General features: G+C 44.1%; 2 protein-coding genes across 12 annotated transcripts in view; one reads left to right on the top strand and one right to left on the bottom strand.

Annotated features, from left to right (window-relative positions):
* CSAD (cysteine sulfinic acid decarboxylase) overlaps positions 1-2065 on the bottom strand; it is a 46565-nt gene extending 44500 nt beyond the window's left edge. For 2 of the 8 annotated variants that reach the window (XM_070740861.1, XM_070740857.1), the window contains exon 1: positions 1940-2065. Coding sequence is in view for 1 of the 8 variants with exons in the window: in XM_070740852.1 (XP_070596953.1) it covers positions 1669-1914 (246 nt within the window). In the remaining 7 variants the exon portion in view is untranslated. Of the gene's footprint in view, positions 1-161; positions 242-1668 lie in introns of those variants that run through there. The other 6 variants (XM_070740852.1, XM_070740851.1, XM_070740855.1 and 3 more) reach the window with 6 other exon arrangements.
* Positions 2026-22238, top strand: ZNF740 (zinc finger protein 740). Of its 4 annotated transcripts, none has more exons than XM_070740870.1 (7): positions 2026-2251; positions 5017-5245; positions 8989-9120; positions 9303-9389; positions 10445-10568; positions 14750-14868; positions 17743-22238. In XM_070740870.1, exons 2-7 carry the CDS (start codon positions 5228-5230, stop codon positions 17830-17832), a joined length of 570 nt encoding a protein of 189 aa, XP_070596971.1. In that variant the 5' UTR covers positions 2026-2251; positions 5017-5227; the 3' UTR covers positions 17833-22238. The 4 variants fall into 4 exon arrangements, with proteins under 4 accessions (XP_070596971.1, XP_070596972.1, XP_070596973.1 ...); XM_070740871.1 differs by having other exon boundaries at positions 2027-2251; positions 5017-5386; XM_070740872.1 differs by having other exon boundaries at positions 2027-2251; positions 8989-9081.
* The last annotated feature ends 1098 nt before the right edge of the window (positions 22239-23336 follow it).

Below are 23336 nucleotides of genomic sequence, written 5' to 3' on the forward strand. Positions count from 1 at the left end.
TGAATTTTCTTTTTGAACCTAATTACAAAAACAGACATTGGGACAAGATTCAGAGTGGAATTTCATGCTTAAAAATGGTGTTCTTTGCCATTTTTAAAAATCAAGCATTTTTGGTGCCTTAAGAGGATTCATTGGTGCCTATCTTATGAAAAGCTACTTACTCTCTGAGATTTGGATAACTTGGCTGGCCTTCTGAAAGGCTTTGAAGATCTGCCTTTTTCTCCAGGTACAGGAAGTGGGTCTGAATTATTTATAATAAATATTTAAATATTTATGTAAGGGTCCTTGACCAAATCTCTACCATATTTTTCAGAGTATAAGACACACCTTTTTCCTCCCTAAAAGAGCCTGATAATTTGGGGGCAGCTTACACTCTGAGTGTAGCTTTTTTTTCAGCCCTAATTAGCTGCTAACAATCTTCCCAGCTCTTATCTTGCAGGTTCTTTCATTGTTTCTCTCTGTGAAGAATGTTTTCCAAGGCACAGGATTTTTTCATTGCTCTAACTTGCTCTGAGTTAGTTTCTTTCCAGCGCTAACCAGGTGCTAACAATCTTCCCAGCTCTTACCAGCTTGCAAGCTCTTTCACTGTTACTCTCTCAGAATAAGGTGTGTTTTTTTTTTTAAAAAAAAAGCCCTAGCCAGGCAATAAAATAATGCGCAGAAACTGACCAGACTGAGGACGCTAGCAAGATGAATATCTGGTAAGCAGATTCTTTTCTCTATTTTCCTCCATGAAAGCTAAGGTGCGTCAGAACAACCAACCAACCAACCAATAAATAAACTTTTCACCAATAAAAACAACTACAGTTGAGAATTGACTCCTTCTGTTCAGATAAAGGTCTAAAACAGATGGACCTATGTTAGATAAACTTTATAAGTAACATCTTGAAATTGATTCAATTATATCATGGGTGTGCTGTAAAATAAATATATTTTGATATTCAATAAAGAAAATAAAAGAATTATAGGCAATGCATGCGTGCTTTTGTGTGTCTTTTAATTCCAGTCTTTTGTTAAAAGGGAGGGCTGCCTTGAATACAAGTTAGGAAAGAACACTGTATTTCTTTTGCCAAGTAATAAATGTTGTCAAATCACTTTTTTTTAAAAAACAGAGGAATAAAGACACCACAAATGAAACCCAGAAAAGGAAAAGGAAAATACAGAGAGAATGTAGATACAACAGATACAAACTTAATGTAAACCGCTCCAAACTCGACTGCAAGAAATACAACTTTAGTAACCGAGTAGTTGATGCATGGAACTCACTACCAGACTCTGTAGTATCATCTCCTAGCCCCCAAAAGGTTACCCTTAGACCAGTGATGGGCTCCTACGGGAATGGCAGGAACGCAGTTCTGGTAGCAAAATTTGGAGCTCCACCCCAGAGCACCCAATTTGTACTGAAAGATGTTGAAACAAAATGCATAAGCCATGCCCAGTGTGGTAGTAAAAATTTTGGTAGCCCATCACTGCCTTAGACTGTCTACTGTTGACCTCTCCCGATTCCTAAGAGGTCAGTAAGGGGAGTGCATAAGTGCATCAGTGTGCCTTCCATCCCATTTCTTTTTTTCTTTTTTTTACTAATATCATGTATATGAATATTATTATATCTAATGTTTTTTATTATTTTTTACTAGCATCATGTATATGTACAATATCTTTACATACCTCCAATATGTACTTGACAAAACAAATAAATAAAATAAAATAAATAAAATGTAAAGTGCAAGGAGGGATTATTTGTAAAAACAAGGAAACCCCCACCCACCCCAAAAAAATCCACTTTGGCAATCCTTGCTCTAGGCTGCGATAATACTGCAAAAGAAAGAAAAAATCTGTTTCCCTGTCAAAATCTTTTTTTTCCTTTTTTGATGGCAGCCATTTCTTATCAGGTGGAACTACAACTCCTAACATCTGAGGTAGCCGAGACCATCCGCACCTCTTTTATCCTCACCAAGCAGGGGAAGAGGAAGCGGGGGAGTGCGAGCGAGGGGCGGAGAAATCCCTCGCAGACCTCCCAGGAAGTCGCCAGGGCGTGCGCGTGCGCAAAGCCACCGGAAACCCCGCGGAGCGTGCGCCGGGTCCCGACGTTTCCGCTTCCAGGGCGGCGGCGGCGGCAGCGGTGGCCGTGGTGGCGGTAGGGATCGTAGCGGTGGGGGAATAGCCAGCAGCGGCGATAGAGGCGGAAGCGTTTCGCTTTGCTGTCCGGGAGCGGAGGAAGAAGCTGGCCCGCTGGGGAGTTTGACATCAGGTGCGAGGCTGGGTGGACTGCGCGCGCGGGCGTCCCCCTGGGAAGGGCGCGCGCACGCCTTTATAGCGCTCGCGGGGGTGGCGGGCACGGCCGCCGCGCGCTTATTGTCCGCCCGAGCGGGGAGACGCGTCTGTGTGCGGGCTTGTGTGTGTATGTGTGTGTGGATTTGTTCCCGCTCGGCCGCGAGGCGGTGCATGCTCGTCCACGCGCTCTTCGGGACTGGTTTCTTCCCCTCCTTCGCTCCGCGTCACCTGTTCGGCCGTGTCGAGGCTGCCTGCTTTTGCAGGGAGACCGGCGGGTCCCCTTGCGAGACGAGTGTTTTCAAACGATCGAGGCGGAGCAATGAGTCTCCAGGTCTCCTGGCCTTCCCACCGGACCCACTCGGGCCGCACTGAGTTGAAGGAAGGAAGGTCGGTTTTAAAACGAGGCTCCCGTAGCGCCGCGCTTTGGCTTCTTTTGCGGTGCCAGTTGTGTAACTAAGCGGGTGCCAGCTAAAACTTTCTACAGCTTTCCGCGTCGATCTTCCTGGAGCGAAAGAGTCGTGAATATTATTTTACTGAAAAAGTAGTAGATGCTTGGAACAAACGTCCAGCAGACGTGGTTGGTAAATCCACAGTAACTGAATTTAAACATGCCTGGGATAAACATAGATCCATCCTAAGATAAAATACAGGAAATGGTATAAGGGCAGACTAGATGGACCATGAGGTCTTTTTATGCCATCAGTCTACTATGTTTCTAAATTCCACTAACACCCAGCACGTGATTTCGAGTGGATCCGTGTCCTTAAACGATTTGAGTCTGACCCGTGAAGGTTTGCTCATGGACATGCGGTCAAGAATTGGTTAGGATGAATAAAAACGCTGGTCGTTTCCCCAGTTCTGCAGGCTCCCCTCTGAGGATATAACCTGGTATTAAAAATATTCTTGATCTGGGGAAAATGTTGGCCCTGATCCTTTTAGGAACAAAAAGGATCCAAAATACCAAACCTCAGCTTTGTGTAAACACTAATGTCCATGCTGTGCGGTGTATACAAAGGGATCAAAGATTGTCAATATTCCGATCTATTGAAAAACAAAAGAAATGTTTCAAATAGGAAATAAGACCCATAGGTTTAACATACACTGCTCAAAAAAATAAAGGGAACTCTCAAAGAACACATGGTAAATTTGAATGAGTGAAATATTCTCATTGAATACTTTGTTCTGTGCAAAGTTGAATGTGCTGACAACATGTGAAATTGATTGTCAATCAGTGTTGCTTCCCAAGTGGACAGTTTGATTTCATTGAAGTTTGATTTACTTGGAGTTATATTGTGTTGTTTAAGCATACCCTTTATTTTTTTGAGCAGTATAGTTAAGTCAGAGGGCCTTGCCCTTGTATTTTTTGAACTTTATTGCAATTATTGACATGGAAAGTCATATGGATTTTTTCATACCCAACCCCCAACTTTTAATAAAGGTCATCCTCGACTTACGATCACACATGAACTCAAAATATATGTTATTAAGTGAGACATTTGTTAAAATGAGTTTTGCCTCAATTTGCAACCTTACTTACTACAGTCATTAAATGAATCATTGTGGTTGTAAAATTTAGTAACATGATTGTTGAGCGAGGGTATTTAATATGAGCATAATTGGATTTAAGATTTTGTATACTGTATATTATATGTTGTGAGCCACCCCGAATCCTCGGAGAGGGGCTGCATAGAAATCAAATAAATAAATAAATAAATAATCACATTGGTTTTGCTAAAAGGCATTATGTGCTTCATTCTGTCAGTAATGTTAGGTTTAAGGCTGTGTTGTATAGAGTTAAAGACCATACTGGTTTTAAGGTTAAAACATTTTTTACCGTATAGTAATGAAGAGACTGGGCTGCTCATATTAAAAATCCTAAATATTGTATTAACAATTAAACAGAATGCTTATGTGTGGAGACTAGGTTAACTTTGTAAAGTTTTAACATTCTCTATTTGAGCTAGTAATATTTTAATGTCAGAATCTGATTCAGGTATCCACTGCATATCTAGTGAGAGATTACCTACATTGCATGAATTGTTGTTTAATTGCAGTAGAGTATATCTGTGGTCTTGCTTGGATGGCTTTTACAAAACATTGTGATTTTCTACATGATTCTTATATTTCCTATTGAGATTTTTTTTTAAAGAAAAGCAGATGGAAAATTCCTATATTAATGTTGCATTATGATATTTTAGTACCGAAACATAGAGATCACCAAGATGATATACTGAAACAGCAGTTCAGAATTTAGTGCAAGAGCTTGCAGAAATCATATAGAGATGGGAACTTAAGTAATAAGCAGAATACTTCAGTAGACTAGAGACACCAATATCTTTTGTCATTGCAGTAAAACTCTGGAGCCTTCTCTGGCGGCCCCAGCCCTCTGGAACCAACTCCCCCCAGAGATTAGAATTGCCCCCACCCTCCTTGCCTTTCGAAAGCTGCTTAAAACCCACCTCTGCCGCCAGGCATGGGGGAACTGAGATACACTTCCCCCTAGGCCTTTACAATTTTATGCATGGTATGTCTGTATGTATGATTGGTTTTTATATAATGGGTTTTTAACTCTTTTTAGTATTGGATTTTGTTATATACTGTTTTATTGCTGTTGTTAGCCGCCCCAAGTCTGCGGAGAGGGGCGGCATACAAATCCAATAAATAAATAATAATTTTAAAAAATACTGTTCTCACTTTGTCTTTTTAAATCTATATATATATATTTTTTCCTTTAACCCACAGGTGGAAACTGGAGGTGGACATACATCAATATTGTGGCTTCTTTGCAAGGAAGACCTCAGCACCTTTTCCCCCAGCAAGGTCCAACCTGAAGGGGGATTTAGGTTTGGGGTGATTCATCTGCAAGAGCAGCACAGTCTGTAATTTTTCTCAGCTTTTAACAAGGCTGGGGAAACTTGCTGCACGCCATTCTGGACTCTCCGACTCCAGAGAGATGTCAACAAAGTGGAAGGTATTGGACGGGACCGGCGCAGAAACGATTTACTGAAAAATCTTTGTAGTCGTAAAATTCTTTCCTCAGCAAGAGAGAGAAAACGTAAGGACTTGGCGTAATCTCCGTGTTGAGGACTGTCAGACTAACGCGATGGCTCAGGTAACAGGCCCCCGGTTCTCCCATCCTCTCCCATAGGAATCCATCATTGAGGAAGTGGCTGCTAAGAGCTATCTGTGATAATCTATTCTGTAAACTGTTCAGCTCTTGATGGTCTGCTGCAGATCTTGGAGTGCTGGACCCCTCCCGGTCAAAGTTCTGGGGGTTACCAAGCTGTTCTGGTCCTCTTCTCACAGCCATGTTTAGAGAATGTGTTTGCTTTCTCTTACAGTTCAAGCCGGAAATGTTTTCGTATTTTTCTCGTCTTTCGCTCCAAGCCAAGGGGCTTACATGTATGCTGGAGTAAGGGCTGATGGGAAAGGGATGAAGAACGTCAAAGTGCTTCTGCTGCCCCAACCCCATTTTCCAGCTTCATGTCTCATCAGCAATGTTCGACTGTAGAATCAGAGTTTGTAGGTAGCACTATCCTTCACACTAGGGTTTGCAAAACAAAAACGAGACAAAATAAATATGTAAAAACGTACATAAAACTTCATACATCCTTTTTTTTTTTGTATCTTTGTCATCTTCAGACTAATCCATTCAAGCCCTCCCAGAAATTCATCTTTGCCACCCAGATTATGTCATCTGCCATATGCTTTCCAACCCGCACTGGGAGGGGGGGGAGTAGAAAGAAAAATTGCACCCCAGTCATGGGAAATGTGACTCTCTGTTTCATCCAATGCATCAAACTGCATCTTTGTTTGATCTTAAAACACTGAGTCTAATCCAGCATTTGCTGCTTTATTTCTTTTTACGTACATTTTATTATTCACTGATTTCCCGTTCTCTTTACTTCCTCGGTCCAATTACCAATATGTCTCGGGATCTTAGAGTCTTAGGAAAATTTTTCTTCTACCCTGGTTTTCCATTAGCAGCTGCTGTCGTTCCAGCATTCGCCTTTTAAGCCCCTTTTCAAAAATCACAGTGTCGTTCCAGAACTCATTGCCCCATTAGGATACCAGATACACTGTGGGGGAGTTAAAATGGCAACTCCAACAGTAGCACTTATAGGCACGCGATCCATGTGTTGCTGCATTTCCTTCCTAAGGGTCCTAGGAGAGATTGAAGTAGCTCGTGTGGCCATATCCTCCTCCCCCCCCCCCCCCCATAGAAACTGTGCAAGGAGGAACAGGGGAAGATAATAATGCAGTGAGATCATCTAGGGCAGTGTTTCCCAACCTTGGCAACTTGAAGATATCTGGACTTCAACTCCCAGAATTCCCCAGCCAGCATTCGCTGGCTGGGGAATTCTGGGAGTTGAAGTCCAAATATCTTCAAGTTGCTAAGGTTGGGAAACACTGATCTAGGGAGTGCTATCTGGTGGAGGCTTAAACCCGGGTATCCTTGGTCCCAGAGCCTTACACACAAGTTGCCTAGCTCAGCTTTAGTGTGTGAAAGGAGGGGAGCTTTTTAGGCTCCACCTGATGGGCTTCATTCACAGAACCGGTCCGAGTTTTGCCACTATTGGCAATGCTTCTTTTTCTTCAGCAAGAACCATGGAACCAGAATCCCCACTGGCTGTAGTCGAATGGCAATTTAGGGCTTTACTAATCCCACTTCCATTTGTTTCACCATTCAAAGCAGGGGTAGGGAACATTGGCTCTTCTATGACATGAGGACTTCAACTCCCAGAAGTCCTGAGCTAGCATGATTGGCTCAGGAATTCTGGGAGTTGAAGTCCATAAGTCATAGAAGAGCCAACGTTCCCTACCCCTGATTCAAAGGATGAGGAGGTGGCCCATTGAGGCTGATGACACCCAAGCCAAACCCAGCTCCCAATTCTTCATAATCCCCCCCCCCCACCCTTTCATGGCTGACTTAGCTCTTCTCTGAAGTATTGTAATTCTCTTTTTTGCGATCACCTGTGGCTGGAATGTCCAAATTTCCCCCATGCTGTACATCTGTGCCTATGCAGTCCCTGGGTTGCAGATCCAGCTCCTACATTTGGCGCTGTCACTTTGATTTGTGCCTCATTTTTATGATGTTGGGGGACAGTGGGACATGCCATTCAAGTTTGCATTCTCTCTCTCTTTCCCTTAATGGACATCATCTGCTTTCAGGGCTAACTTTGTGTTAATGATCTCAGTGAGGCCCTGAAAGATTATTAAGCTAGGGTTCCGGACATTACCAATCTTCAGAGTTTCTGCTGTTTTATGGCTGTTTCTCAACATCTATCTTTAAATATGAGCAAAACATTTGGAGCCAAGGCTGCCTGTGTCGTCTCTTAAATTCTTTGGAGAAGAATTGATGGGAATGTTTTGCCTCCGGGAAGCTGACCAATAGCCGCGGATTTAAGAAAGCTTGGTAGAATAACTAAATAAAGCAAGCACATTTTAATGATGTAGATGGCAAATGGAAATAATTTTCATGCCTGCATGTGTGTATATAGAGAGAGGTTTGACTTTCTTCATGACCCTGCTAGCACAAATAATAAACAGTAACTACTTGTGCTTGGGGGATAAGAATTGCCCAAGAAAATAAAGGAAAGAGGTTCAGAAAATCCCATCCTTTTTTCCCCTTCTTGTAACAAATCTCCATAAAAAGCTGTGAATGACTTAGATTCCGGGAGATTTTGAAATGATTTCCAAGATACAGAAAGAAGAAGTTTGGGTTATTCAGCTGTTCAGACCAGAAGGAGAAATGTGCATCAGAGGGGGCATTGGCATCATGATGGTTGAATGTGTTGGCACTTCCTTAAAGAAGCCATGCCTGTTTCTCGATGTGCACAATAGCCATGCTTTCCCAGGGAAGTGCACGTTTAAGCTAAGGATGGGAGTGGGGGAGGGACAAGGGAAAATAAACTTGTGACATCCTATCAGCACTTCCTTAACTCACACACATACAGGTAGTCTTCAACTTATAACCACAATGGAGCCCAACATTTATGTTGCTAAGTGAGAAATTCGTTAAGTGAATTTTGCCCCAGTTTACGACTTTCCTCGCCATCCTTGTCAAACAAATCACTGCAATTGTTATATTACTAACGTTAGTAACATTACAATTAGTAATTGTAAATTAGTAACATGGGATCTTATGACTCCAGCACACTGCAACCGTCATAAATATGAGTTTGCATGCATCTGAATGTAAATCACATGGAGATGCAGCAATATTCATAAGTGTGAAAAATGGTCATAAGCCACTCTTCTCGGTGCTGTTGCATCTTCAAACGGTCGCTAAACTGTTGTAAGTCGAGGACTCCCTGTATTTACCTGGAGTCACATGCCTTTTGTGTGAGTGCAGAAAATATGCAGCTTTTTAAAGAAAACACCAGCAAGTACAGTGACTTTTCTTCACCCTTTATGCAAACCTCTTTTGGGGTATGGATCCAAAGTTGGTTCAGGTTCTTTCCAGGAAACTTTAGGAAACCTTTCTAAACTGACCTAACCAGAGTCTTCTCTCTCATCAGACATTATTACATTCTCCAATGTGGGTAAACTTCCACAACCTCCAGCAGTATGACCATACGTCAGATTGCAGCCCACCCCTTAAAAGGCACAGCTGCAATCTTAATAGAAATGATTGCTTGGTTTGGAATCGGCTTGGCTGTATTGCTTGATGCCATTGTGGGTTTTGTTTTGTGTTGTGTTGTTTCTCTGCAGGCGAGCCTCCTGGCCTGTGAGGGACTCTCCGGTGTTTGCCTGGTGCCAACAGTTGCCAGCAAGAAGATGATGCCGAAACAAAGCTCTAAGCAGGTGGAGAACGGGGAGAGAGGGGGTGCGCCGGACATGCTGGTAAGGGCCAGCCCGTTTTCAGCTGTCTGATGCTGCACGTGCGCTTCGTTGTTCTCTGTTCCAGACACGTTGGATGATGGAGCAGAGAAAACAGGATTGGGGCAAGGGAGGCTTGGCTTGCAGAATGGCCAGATTAAACTTTTAAGCCGTTGTAGCCAGTCTCCTCCTCTCTTGTCTGCCAGGGTCATCGCAAGGAGAGTGAGAAATCGCGTAGTCGGAAGGAAGAAGAAACAGCAGAAGGGTCTCCTCCTAAAAAGTCCCTTAAAAAGGCAGGTAATCTTTCCTTATAAGGCCCAGTAAAGATCAAGCTCTCCACAGAATGCCTGTCCAGCTCCCACAAGCCCTCAAGACGATGGAGCTAAAAAACCAGAAACTATCAGCTAGAAGTGGGTTCGAGTCTTCGGAGAGGGACGGCATACAAATCTAATAAATTATTATTAATTATTATTATAATTCTCCCTCCCACCCCCATATTGGTGAGCAGGGCTGTGATTTGTTTTCAGGACATTTCTACCTAGTTTCTAAAGCTGAAGTAGCTTCCAGTTTAAATGTGTGAAACAACAATAATGAAAAAATAGACCCTACAGTTCAGTTTTAGAAACATAGAAGACTGATGGCAGAAAAAGACCTCATGATCCATCTAGTCTGCCCTTATACAATTTTCTGTATTTTATCTTAGGATGGATATATGTTTATCCCAGGCATGTTTAAATTCAGTTACTGTGGATTTACCAACCACGTTAGAAAGAATTGCAAGAAACAAGGCTTAAAGCAAGCAGCTCAGTTTAAAAATCAGGAGCAAAGCAGGGAACTGAAAAGTGTTAAAGGCATGTAGAAAGAAACAGCCTACAGAGAGATGACCAACCCTCAAGGGAAGGCTGGGTTTCTTTCTGTGGAATTGCCTTATAATACCCAAGAGGGTGAAATCAATTGTTGGATGGCCAAGCAGATATTTGCTCCATGTTAATACTAACAGTTCCTGTTCAGAATGTTGCAGTCTTATCCAAAGCAGGCCCCAGGGGTTTGGGCATCTCTGGAAGTGTATCTCCCGAACAGGAAGTGCATTTTAATGCTTCAAGAAAAAAAAACCTTCCTGGCCTGGAAACTCACAAACCACAATTCTCAAATGCAAAGGAAGAACAGATTTGCTTTGTACATGCCTATCGTATATTAAGCGTAATGAGACAACCTATTTCCAACGGGTCAAATATCGGATATTTTTTTGCATTTTTAAGGGCAGAAGATCTCTCTGAAATTTAAAAAACAAAACAAAACGTAGGCATGTTGTCTCTTTGTTGAGAAGCTGTCCTATGCTTGCTTGCAGGTCATGGTGATAGAGCAGAATGGATCCTTCCAGGTCCGGATTCCCAAGAATTTTATTTGCGAGCACTGTTTTGGAGCGTTCCGGAGCAGTTACCACCTCAAGAGACATATCCTTATTCATACCGGTAAGCGTATGGCCATTTGCCAATTGATAACTTTCGCTAAGGCAGTGATGGCGAACCCGTGGCATGGGTGCCACAGGTGGCATGCGGAGCCATATCTGCTGGCACGTGAGCTGTTGCCCTAGCTCAGCTCCAACGTGCATGTGTGTGCTGACCAGCTGATTTTTTGGCTCACAGATGCTCTGTGGGGGAATTTTTGGGCTCCAGAGCGCCTCCACAGGGATGGGGGAGGGCGTTTTTATCCTCCCCTGGCTCCAGGGAAGCCTTTGGAGCCTGTGGAGGGTGAAACGCGAGCCTACTAGGCCCACCAGAAGTTGGGAAACAGGCCGTTTCCAGCCTCCAGGGGTGGGGAGGAGCCGTTTTCACCCTCCCCAGACATTGAATTATGGATGTGGGCACTCACGCATGTGTGATAGCATGCACACACACACTTTCAGCACCCGAGGAAAGAAAGGCTCGCCATCACTGAGCTAAGGCATCTTGCTTTTGAAAATAGGTAGCAGAGGACAGACCTTGACCTTATATAATGCAGTTCAGGGGTGGGGTGGGCTCCACTTTCCCTGTTCACATCACAGTGTTTCGTATGCACACATCCCCACGTGAATTTTCACTTCCATGTATCCTCTGTAGTAGGATATACAGTGATCCCCCGCTCGTTGCGAGGGTTCTGTTCCAGGACCCCCCGCAACAAGCGGGTTTTTGCGAAGTAGCGCTGCGGAAGTAAAAACACCATCTGCGCATGTGCAGATGGTATTTTTACTTCCGCAGCGCTAGCGAGGAGCCGAAGATTGGGGGCGGCGCGGCTGTTTTAAAACGTCGCCGCCGGCATGGGGGGCTTGCCAGCACCCCCCGGACCCCCAACCCGGGTTTGGGGGGCTGCTAGGAAGCCCCCCATGCCGGCGGCGACGTTTTAAAACAGCCGCGCCGCCCCCAATCTTCGGCTCCTCGCTAGAGGGCAGGCAGGCGGCAGACAAGCCGTTCGCTGGCGCCGCTCGCTCGCGCTTCCCAGCTGAGTCCTGAAGCGAATTCGCTTCAGGACTCAGGTGGGAAGCGGCGAGAATGAACGGCGTGGGCGGGCGAAGGGCGGGCGGCAGCGAGGAGTTTGCGTGGGCGGTGGGGAAACTCCTTGCTGATGCCCGCCGCTCGCCCTCCCGCCAGCAAGAGGGGGAAGACCCAGGGAAGCCGCCCAGCAGCTGATCTGCCGGGCGCCATCTACGCATGCGTGCCCATAGAAAAAAAGGGCACGCATGCGCAGATGGTGTTTTGACTTCCGGGTTCAAAAATCGCAAATTACCCTGTTCGCAATGGTCGGGGACGCAATAACCGGGGGATCACTGTAGCCCCGAAATATAGCTGAGGAGCTCATCGGCTGTGCTTTGGTTGAATAAAATAAAGGATTAGCCCCAGGGTGGGTAAGAGGGCTCTTTTTGAAATGGAGAAAGAAGAGAAGCCATCCAAAGATGTAAAATTCCAGAAAAATGATGGCAGCACCCGCGGACCAGCATTGCCCAAACCGGATCCGTGATGCTGTTTTCATGTCACCGGGAGGTCACTGACGATTCAGGTGATCTGATGCAAACCGGGAGGAACCTACCTCTGGTGCAGTTACAGAAATGGCTAGTTTATATTGTTATGGAAAAGTAAAAAGTTGTGGTTTGATGTCAGTGCTTTATTTTACTGCAACAGAGGGAATCAGAAGTCAACATTTTATTTTATTTTTCTTTCCTCCCATCTCCCTCCACTTCTCTTTCCACTCTCCCCCCCCGCCCCACCATGTTTTCCTATTTATTTTGTATTTTATTCTATAATCTAAAAACATGTTTAAACACACATGCACAGATAAACGCACACACAGAATATATATAATGCAGGTATGGATACTTGACATACCAGGAACCAGAAAACCCAGCCTCTATCTTCACTCTGGAAGCAGTTTCAGTGATCTGAGTCTTGAAAGTGTCATGAAGTTTAGTGACACTACAAGTAGTCCTCAATCTGTGACCAGTTGCTTAGTGGCTGGTAAGAGTTGTGATAGATCTCCCCCCAGGACTACTTACAACCTGGTTATGAAATTCCAACACACTTACACTCACCCTGGTGACTGCACTTTAGCTGTTTGGCAAGTGGCCTTAGTTTATGATTGTTTACAATGTCCTATGGTCACATTTTAAGACATTTTCACCCCCCACCCACCCACAAAACACCCCAGCATTTATTTCCAGTTTCCAGCAAAACCAGCCGGTAGCAAACAGTTGGTTTTCTTGAACAGCTGTCACAGAAAGGGTTGTAAAATCAGATACTTGGTCGATTTGATTGTCACAACCTATGACTGTAATGGGTCGGCTCTATTATCATGATGCAGAGATTTAATTCACCACAACCTGCTGAAGGGTTATCAAATGTTGCTCTCCCTTCTCGGGAACAACGTTTATCCAGGTTATCACAGAATCCTTACGTCTTTCAACCCGTCTCTCAAATTCAGGCTTCCTTAATGTTGTGCAAGTTTGGATTGCTCAAAGAACAAAAACATCATTCCACTCAGTTGCCCTGCCCTCGGGCTACCAGTAGATGGCCTTCTTCCCTTTGAATTGCATCCACCAAATGCCGGCTTAATTTAAACCTTGAAGGTTGATAATTATATCAAGAAAAGATAAATGTTTACAAGTCTTCATGTTAGATTAGCTATGTTAGATGGAGGTGGGACTGTTCTGTCAGTGTTCCTCACTTCATTCTGCCAAACATTTGGTAGTGTAAACAATGGAATGGCAGTTCTATTTTACTATAGAAGAGGAATTGCCTAGAAGACTGAAATAGTATGAGGCCCGTGCCTGTTTTAAAAAGGATGCAGGAGAAATACTTTGGATTTCAAGTGAGCATGGTTCTTCTCTGTTGTCCATGAAAGTCCCTGGACTTCTAGGTTGCCCCATGGGCCTAAAAAAATATTGTGGTGGCAGCTGATGCTTTCAGTAGTTGATTCCGTAAAGTTAATTGTGATTCTTAAAGTAGCCATGTTTTTTTAAAATCACTTTTCACATGGGGGCTTAAAGAAAGTCGGGCTTTTTAAATAAATAAACAAACAAAGATCTTCTGTGTTTGCATAAGACCTGAAATACTTCCAAATTCTGAGTCATTTTTGAAACATCCGTCTAACAAGTACAGTGATACCTTGTCTTACAAACTTAATTGGTTCCGGGACGAGGTTCTCAAGGTGAAAAGTTTGTAAGACGAAACAATGTATCCCATAGGAATCAAAGGAAAAGCGATTAATGCGTGCAAGCACAAAATTCACCCCTTTTGCCAGCCGAAGTGCCTGTTTTTGTGTTGCTGGGATTCCCCTGAGGCTCCCCTCCATGGGGAACCCCACCTCTGGACTTCCGTTGCCAGCAAAGCGCCCGTTTTTGCGCTGCTGGGATTCCCCTGCAGCATCACAAAAACACGGAAGTCCAGAGGTGGGGTTTCTCATGGAGGGGAGCCTCAGGGGAATCCCAACAGCGCAAAAACGGGTGCTTCACTGGCAACGGAAGTCTAGAGGTGGGGCATCCCAACTGCGGCGGTGGGTTTGTAAGGTGAAAATAGTTTGTAAGAAGAGGCAAAAAAATCTTAAACCCTGGGTTTGTATCTTGAAAAGTTTGTATGATGAGGCGTTTGTAAGACGAGGTATCACTTTATTACCAATCTTTACACCAAATCTCTGGAATGCGCTCAACTTTAGAATTAAAAAAGGGATTTCTAAAAATCTTTGTGAGGTCATGGAATATTTTTTCAGGCCTGGGACTGTAAGGAAAAGGTTTATTTATTTATTTTCTTTTTAAAAAACTGGATGCATGAGTAGCAGCTTCCTCCATGTAGAAATAGACTTGCAGATATAATCTCCAGCTCTTGACAAAGTAAAAACTATGGCTTCCATCTTCACAATCAGGGCTTGCGTTGCCAAGGGAGAAGTAAGATTATGAGAGGCAGGAGTGAGAAATGACATCGCATTTTCATTTGGGTCTGGAGTGTCCTGTAGCAACTTTTCAAAATAAGAACATTTCTTCCTTCAACGTCTTACATGTCTTCTCTAGGAATCTCTGCTTTGTGTGGTTAGATCTTTGCTTAGAAGGATTCTTGCCACCTTGTTTCCTCTAAAAGCATAGGAGTTACAACTCTGTAAATAATTACCTGCTCCCTACCCTCTGTTAAAGGAGAGAAGCCTTTTGAGTGTGATGTGTGTGACATGCGCTTCATCCAGAAGTACCACCTGGAACGCCATAAACGTGTCCACAGTGGAGAGAAGCCATATCAGTGTGAACGCTGCCTGCAGGTAAGGACTCTTTCCATTTATCTTCTACATTTAGAATGGAAATCTTGCCTTGTCTTGGTGTTAAGACATCAGCATAGAGAAGAGCACTATGACCTGTATCTACACCATCTTTGGTCTACTTCTAGGATGCATTTGCCAGAAGCCATTCAACGTTTGCCCAAACTACTTCCCTTTGTCTGGCTTGTGCAACTGTAAGCTATCTCTCTCTGGATTATTCCTACTACATCCCCTTCTCTTCTGTTGAACAGGCCCATGTTCATGGCTGCAAGCCCTTCTCTTCTTCCATTCCTTGCATGGCCAGACGCCTTCACTGTCCTGGTGGAGTCACACCAATCCTAACCCTGACCCTCTCATTGGCCTTGTTTCTTTAAGCTACCGGCACCCCAGATCATCTCTTCATCTTTGCCCCAGTGCTTTTTCACCAGCACCAAAATGTCCCTGACTCCTCCATTTCCTTGTGCTTCTTCTGTTTTCTTTTAGATAGCCTTCTTGGAGGTCAATAAAATGGGGACCTAGATTGTTGGGGATAATATGTGGACTCTGTAAACCGCTTAGAGGGCTGTAAAGTAAATATAAGTCTTATTACTATTGCTACCGTGTTTCCCTGAAAATAAGACTAGGTATTTTGGGCTTAACTCTGGACTATCACAGCCAGGCCTCTCACACCCCAACACCTGTTGCACTGTTGCCCAACTTCTGCGGCTGCTTATGGCCAAATGCCACTTGGCGCATTGTGTCGGTGTCTCTGCTCATGTCAACCTCTGCCATGAGCAGCAGCACTGACACAATGTGCCACATGGTGTCTGGTCACATGTGGCTGCAGAAGAAGCCAGACAGTGGCGCAACAAATCTGTGGCAGTCCTCTAAGGTAAAGTGAGCATGTGTAGCAGCTCTACACCCCTACCCTATCTTGATTTTTACTCACCCCATCTTGTACAACCGATCAGTGGAACAGAGTGGGCAAGATTTTAACTGGGGCTTATTTTTGGAGTCTATTAGGTGCACGTTAAAAATCAGGGTAGGACTTATTTTTGGAATCAACCTTATTTTCTGGGAAGCACAGTACAGTAGTACCTCTAGATACGAGCTGCTCCACATGCGAGTATTCCAAGTTACGAGCCACGAGGGGAGAGAAATTTCTGTTCCAGACCCGAGCTCAAATTCGGGATACAAGCCGAGCGTCCACTAGGTGGCGCAAGAATCCTTGCTTCTGGTTATCTCGGAGGGGAAAAACAAAGTCTAAAGCCATTTGTTCCAGATACGAGTTGTTCAACATACAAGCTCCCTTCTGGAACGAATTAAACTCGTATCTAGAGGTACTATTGTATTCTCACTTTAAAACTCTTTCCACTTCCTCCTCCTGACCTGTTAAGTGGTTGTAGCGTCCGTCAGCAGACATTCCAGTTTTGGTCCTCAAAAAACTAGGCAATTACGCAGGATTCATTTTTCTTAATAGAATGTCAAGTCCTTTTAAGTTGGAGCTGAAAAAACGTTGGGGTGAATGTCATTCAGTTTAATTTGACAATTAAATTTTCCAATGACTTAAGTTGAGAGGCTTTGATGTCAAATGAAATAACTGTATATATAAGTCATACCATTTTTAAAGATGGAAAATTTTAAAGATGGGAATAAGTAGGTTGTGAGAAAATATATCACCGATGGAGAAATCAGTTAACTAAACAGTAATTGTTATAGTTAAAGTTTTATTTAAATAATGGCCCATCTTTGTTGTTCAGTCTATATCAGTGATGGCAAACCTTTTTTCCCTCGGGTGCTGAAAATATTGTGCACACGCTGTTGCGCATGCGCGAGTGCCCACACCCATAATTCAATCCCTGGGGAGGGCAAAAACAGTTCGCCCTGCCCCCTGGAGGACCTCCGGAGGCCGGAAATGGCCTGTTTCCCTTCTGACGGGTCCAGTAGGCTTGTGTTTCACCCTCCCTGGGCTCCAAAGGCTTCCGTGGAGCCGGAGGAGGGTAAAAACACCCTCCCCTAACCCTCCTGGAGGTTCTCTGGAACCAACCCCCACCCCCGAGCCTCTGTGTGAGCCAGAAATCAGCTAGCCAGCACACACATGCACATTGGAGCTGAGCTAGGGCAACAGTTCATGTGCCAGCAGATATGGCTCCATGTGCCATCTGTGGCACCCATATCATAGATTCGCCATCACTGGTCTATACTCTTTTGCTAAAGCATAGCCCTCAACAGCCTCACTAGCCCATCTGAAATTACACCCTTTTCCCCACATGTTGAGGAAATTCTATCAGTTGTGGGTTTTGCTATCATTCCAGAATTGTGAATTCCTAAGGAATGATCCAGAATTTCCTATAGGAGTTTGAACTGGCCAGCCAGTTCATGTTAGTTAATCAATCCGTCAGTCCATCTATTTTAGTACAAAACTGAAAGGAAAACTACAAACCCTGCATTTTAGTTGAGGTTCAGCTTTTTTTATTAAAAAAAATCCTATGAAAAGTCAGGTTAGAGCACAGAGCATTCTAACTTTTTCCCAAGGGGTAACTCTTTGAGAGATTGGTGGAGAACGTATAACTCCTTCACAAAATGTAACTCTGACAGAAGGAAGGTTTGCCCCAGGAGCTTCCTACGTCCAGTCACAAAGGCCCACTGGCTAGTCAATTGCACTGACCTAAAATGCAGGGTTGATGGCTTTGCTTTTGGTTTTGCATAGAGCCCGAGTGAGGAAAACAACGGTCCTTTTATGACTTTATGGACTTCCTGCTGGCTCAGGAATTCTGGGAGTTGAAGTCCACAAGTCATAAAAAGGCTCATCGTTTTCCCCACCTCTGGCAATAGAGCCTTGTCTCTTTTTTTGCTCATTTCTCTGGATTCCCCCCCCCCCTCCTTTCCTTTTCACAGAGCTTCTCCAGGACAGACCGGTTGCTGAGACACAAACGAATGTGCCAGGGCTGCCCCAGCAAAGCATCTGACTCCCAGCTACTGCTTTAGGGTCGGGCCAGAGAAGAGGCTTTTAAGAAGTTGCTGGGAAGTCCACCAGGTGCCCCGGGAGTGGACTTGTTCACCTGCTTGTGTTTTGTGCCCAGGTTTGCCTGCTGAGCCTACTCCTGTGGAAGGGGCAGAGCTGAGCACGCACAGACTATGGTCCACTATGGTCTTGACACTGTAAATACACGGAGGACAAAGCAGGGCTGGCTCCCAGCCATTGGGAAGCTCACGGCAGTGGTGGATAAACATTGCTGGGGTGCGCTTTCCATTTCTGTTTTAGGGGTTGGCTGGTGTCTCTCTCTCTCTCTCTCTCTCTCTCTCTCTCTCTCTCTCTTTGAAATTATCACCATTTGCCTCAGGAAAGGCTTCGGAAGCATTGTGGGGCCTTCTGCGAACCATCCCGACCCGATCCGGTGCTCTCCATTAACAAGATGATCTGCCAGTTGGCCTGGTATTATCTGGCCTTGCAAAAAGTGGGAGAACAACAGGCAAAATATTTTTATGATAAACTGTGGTCACCACCGGTCAAGCAATGAACTATTTTTGCAGAACTGATCCACACCAGGAATGGATTAGCAGCAGCAGGATACTGAGACCTGGGAATCACAGGAGTCGTGTCTCATTAACCTTAGGCCGTAAGACCTACGGGACTTTTCTTTCCCCGTGCTATTCTCTTTTAACAGTGATTTGTGGTCCCGACTTTCAGAAACAAGGGCTGCAGGAGGTGACAAATGCTGTTGGGTCAACATAGAAGTCTACCTTAGAGGTGTTCCATTTATCAAGATCCAGTTGATATTCAGCTGGCTGGAAGGCTCTGTTTTGCCCCCGTTGCGTGTGGTCCCTTCGCTTTCCCTTGTAAATAGCCATCCATTCAGGACCTAGCTGTTACATATCCCTTCGCGTGGAATCCAGAGCTTTCTTAGGTGGCAATCCTGTGTTCCTAATTATAGGAAAAGCCAGCTCTGGTCCATGGGCACCTATTTCCCCTAAGCCTAATACTGAAGAACTGCGTGGAGAATGGGGGAGGAACTTTGGCCTCATAATGTGTCTCTTGGAATGAAATACTGGAGGACTAATACTGCACCATGGATTCTGATGGCTCCTGGGCTGCTTCGTTGAAGTTTGAAAAAAGAGGCTTGTTGCCAATATGCAAATTTTTATATGTGCTTATTATTTCAGCTTTGTTGCAACAGGCAGCGGCAAGTCTCTTGTCCCTTCAGTGTCACATTTACCACGGTCTTTCTAGAGGGCAGGTAATAATTTGTCTGAGTCTGGGATTTACTTGTTAGGGACAAGCGCATCCATCTGAACAATTGATACAAATCTCATTTGTGCTTCAAATACATCCCTCCCCGAGTTTGCCATAAGCACCTCGCTTTAAGCCGGGTTTTAACCAAGGGCTGTGTTGGTAGAGAAATTGTGCTCTTTGTTTGGTCACGCTGGAGAGATTTGTTCTTGCCTATGCAACTAGAAAGGTTTTATAAACGGAGATGGGATACTTTAGGTAAGTGTTTTTCAAACTTGTCAACTTTAAAAGGCATGAGTTTTTAAGCTGGGAAATTCTGGGAGTTGATCTTTAAAATTGCCAAATTAGAAGAATCACTGCTTTAGTTCAAAATTGTTGCCTCCCCCCCCCGACCATTTATGAGGTTCCAGTGTACTAGCAAAAGGCATTGTTCTTTATATCATCTTTCTTCTTGCTGCCTAGGGATCATGGGAGTTGTAGTCCAGCAAATCTCAAGTACATCAGCTTAGGGAATGTTACTAGAGGAGATCATTTTTTTATATATCTAAAAGAGCTCTTTAATTTCCTACTCTTTGTTGGAAGACACAAGTTTATTCCCAGTGTTATTAAAATTAACTTCTAGTCTGCAGTTTATGGGAATGTTTAGGATACCCCAACCTCTAGGAGGTTTGTTGCAATTTCAGTGGGGCTGATAAAAATTAGAATGGCTGCTCTTCAGAAAGAACATATCACCATAATGGCTTTCAATTTACCGAGGTCTGTTCCCCCCCTCCCCAAAAAGAAATGAAATAATTGCTCTAGGATAAAACTTGAGGAAATGTAGATATTTTGCCGGGGGTGGGGTGGGTGGAGGGGTGGAAAGGAAATTGGAATGTAACTGTTTAGGGAGAAAATAGCAATTTGCTCAGGTGGGAAAACAAAACTGGCTTGAACAGAAGAAATCGCTTTTTATTAAGTACCAGATGTTTTTCTGTCCTTGCAGTCTTAATCTAATAATTGAGATAGGGCACTACAAAGCATATTCACAGTTGCCTAGCATATTTCCCCAAGAGGTAAAGTGAATCTCTTGAGTGAACTGCCTCGTACTGCCAGATCCTTCACTTGCCAAACAGTGTAATGTCTCTCTACTGTTTTGATTCCTTCAGGCGGGGGTGTCAAACTGGGTCTGTGGGCTGGATGCATCATGTGCTATCTACACCCACCCCAGCTCCGTGAACTGTAAAAAACCTCACATGACGGCAACGTGCCACGTTGAGTTTGACACCCATGCTCTAAAGCAGGGGTCTCCAACCTTGACAACTTTAAGCCTGGTGGACTTCAACTCTCAGAATTCTGGGAGTTGAAGTCTTCCAGGCTTTAAAATGACCAAGGTTGGAGATCCCCTGCTCTAAATCATGTGCAGCGTTAGGAGCACATGGATGTGTTTTGCTTAGGCTCTGCATTTTGCTAGGGTGCTGTCATTGGGATTCGAGGCTAATTAACACTATACACTCTGGGAGAGGAATTCTATAAGTTGCTGCACATTCTACACCGGTGCAGCCATTTATCAATAACCTAGATAGGCATTAATTGCTGTCTGCCAATTTTGTTGTCCAGCTGTCTTTCCCTGCTCCATAGTGAAGAAAGAAGAACGTTAACCCCAAAAGCAAGTTGCATGTCACTTTCATTGCTGAATTTTGTTCAGAAGTGGACTATAGTATAGCGTTGAAAGAACAGGATGGAGGAGAAGGCAGAAAGAGCAACCACACCAGTTCAGTGATTAATAATTGGACAAAATAATAGGGCTCAAAGATTTTGTTGTTGATCAAATAATCACTTGCAGGCAGTAAGTTAGCAAAATGGGAGAGGGGATGGTTTTCTGTGGGAGGAGGTTTTATTTAAATAAATTGCTTGACCCAATGAAATCGATAACATCTATTAATTGTTGCTGGCTCCTCCCAATTAGAAATTTTATGTGGTGGGTGTAATTGCACTAATAAGATCTTTGCATTTATTTATTTTTTTTCTTGAGGAAGATGAAATTGAAAGGAAGTGAAACCGGTCTGGAAGTTTCACTGATTGCCACTCTGTAAAGTGCAAGGGACCAAAACCATTTCAGAATGAAATTCGTTTTGTTCAAATAAAATTATGTAAGGGCAGCGAGGTGAGAAGAGGACTAATTTGCTGAAGGTTCAAGAAAGTGAGACTTAGCCCTTGGGTAAAAACAATGTACCGTTTTAAAATATTCAGCACCAGAACAATGGATGGAATGGCTTTGGATATGATTGCAGGAAAGAGTTGGATGAATTGGATGGCTTGGCAATTCCAGGTAGCAGCAGACTGGAAAATGGGGTTTCTAGTCTTCCTTTGTAGGAATATAGAGACACACAGTTTTACCAACACTGTCTATGGTAACATGTCTCCTGGAGATAGAGAAACCAGTCTTTAGAGCGTACATGCGACAATTTTCCCCCTGTTATCTTTGTCCAACCTGAATATGTTGCTTACACATGCGACCCACAGGAGGTATTAAAGTCTAGACCTCTAATTCTGACAGATATTATCTTGTGAGTGTGTGTGCAATATGGCAATGTATGCAAGCCAAGCTGTGTGAAGCTGGAATATTTGTGTACCCCGAGGAGTGCTTGTATTTGTGTTGCCCTAAAGGGCAGGCAGAGGCACATTTTTGAAGGAGCTTTATTTCCCCATCTTGCTTCCTTTCCTCCGTGGAAGTGATAAAATCCCATTTTGACAATGGATGCCATTGGGAGCGGTTAATATTCCCACTCCATTTTCCTGGGTGCGGGTAGCAGAAGGACAAATCGTGCTTGTCAGATGGATCGGGTGCCTTAAGGTGCTTTCCGATGTGGTGCTGCTGGTCTTAATTTAGGAGTTTGTTCGAATTAGGAAGAAAACCTAAAGGATCTTTTCTTGCAGTTCATATTTGGCTTTTACCTAGACCTCCTGAAAGGAAAACAATCTAGCACTTCAGCCTGACCAGATAGCCTCTGGACTTAATGTGAAGGTCCAATAGCTTTTTCTAAGATAATTTATTTTCCTTCCCTTCAACTCATTGATTTTGCAGGGAAGGGAATTGGGGCAGGGGGTGTGTTACCCAAGGACAGGATCACTTTTAAATTGTAGTTTTTATAAGATGCTATAAACTTGTATCTTTTTACCATTACAGTGTGGTGTCTTTTCCTTTGTTTGTGTGTTCTATTTCAGTAATTGGAATAAACTCAGCTTGCTTTCCCTCCCAAACCTTAGCTTCACTGCTTCTCCATACCATTAGCTTGCGTTTTACACAGGGATGGGCAACAGGCAGGACAGGGTGGAATGAACCTGTGTGCCCAGCTCCAGCTGACTATCCCCCACCTCCCATCCTCCTCTTCCTCGGAAAGCGGCAGGGAGACCAGCACCGGCAGGAGTTGCAGGGGGCCCATTTCTTCCCCCATCTTTTCTCAACAGCTGATCAGCACCCATTCGCCTAGCTACCCAGCCTGAGGCAGGGGGCAACCCAGGAAGGAGAGCGCGCAAAACGCGAAGCAAATTGTCACCCGAGAGCAGCATTGGTGAGGTTGTAAGTCGAGGACTTAACAGTTCACTTGAACTATGATGATCGTTCAAGCCACTCCTACCCAGTCACATGACCAAGCCACACCCACAAAATAAACCACACCCACAATGAAGCAGTAAAAGGTTTGGCTGCCCATTACTGATTCTACATATTCTTCAACCAGTTTGTTTTATTTGGCCACATACTTGGATGAAGGACCTGCAGTGGAAACACAGGCACAGGGAATATGGCACAACACTGCCTTCATCAGATTTGAACGTTCTTTCAGTTTTCTGAAGTTGCATTCCAGTGGTGGGCTAGGTCATAGCTAGAGCGGTCAGGCTGACTCTAAAAGATAATTACATTGCTGATCCATACTGACCTGTTCTGCCGGGCTCTATGGTATGAGTCTCCCGAAAATTCAAGGGTACAAATTTCAGACACACACACACACACACACACTTGAAAGTTCAAAAACAATGTTCTTTATCACAAAAATTCAAAAGAAACAAAGCACCCTTTTTGTATTGCAAAGCGTACTCATCCCAAAACAACCTTGTAGTCTGTACAATCCCCTTAATCAGTCCTTAAGTAGTTAGCTAGCAGCTGTGAAGGAACATCACAGCCCTCCTTCTTCCACGAAGTGAAACACACACACTTTGCTTTGGTTTCAAAGTCATGAAAAATCAACAAACAAAGTCCGGAAAAAGCAAGGCACGGTCCTGA

This window comes from Erythrolamprus reginae, chromosome 2, assembly GCF_031021105.1.
Source record: "Erythrolamprus reginae isolate rEryReg1 chromosome 2, rEryReg1.hap1, whole genome shotgun sequence".
NCBI lineage: Eukaryota > Metazoa > Chordata > Lepidosauria > Squamata > Dipsadidae > Erythrolamprus > Erythrolamprus reginae.

Excerpts from the sequence above, each read along its gene's own strand:
- ZNF740 (XM_070740870.1), top strand. Across the intron at positions 9,390-10,444 it reads CTAAAAAGTCCCTTAAAAAG|GTCATGGTGATAGAGCAGAA; the intron begins GCAGGTAATCTT and ends GCTTGCTTGCAG. Across the intron at positions 14,869-17,742 it reads AGTGTGAACGCTGCCTGCAG|AGCTTCTCCAGGACAGACCG; the intron begins GTAAGGACTCTT and ends TCCTTTTCACAG.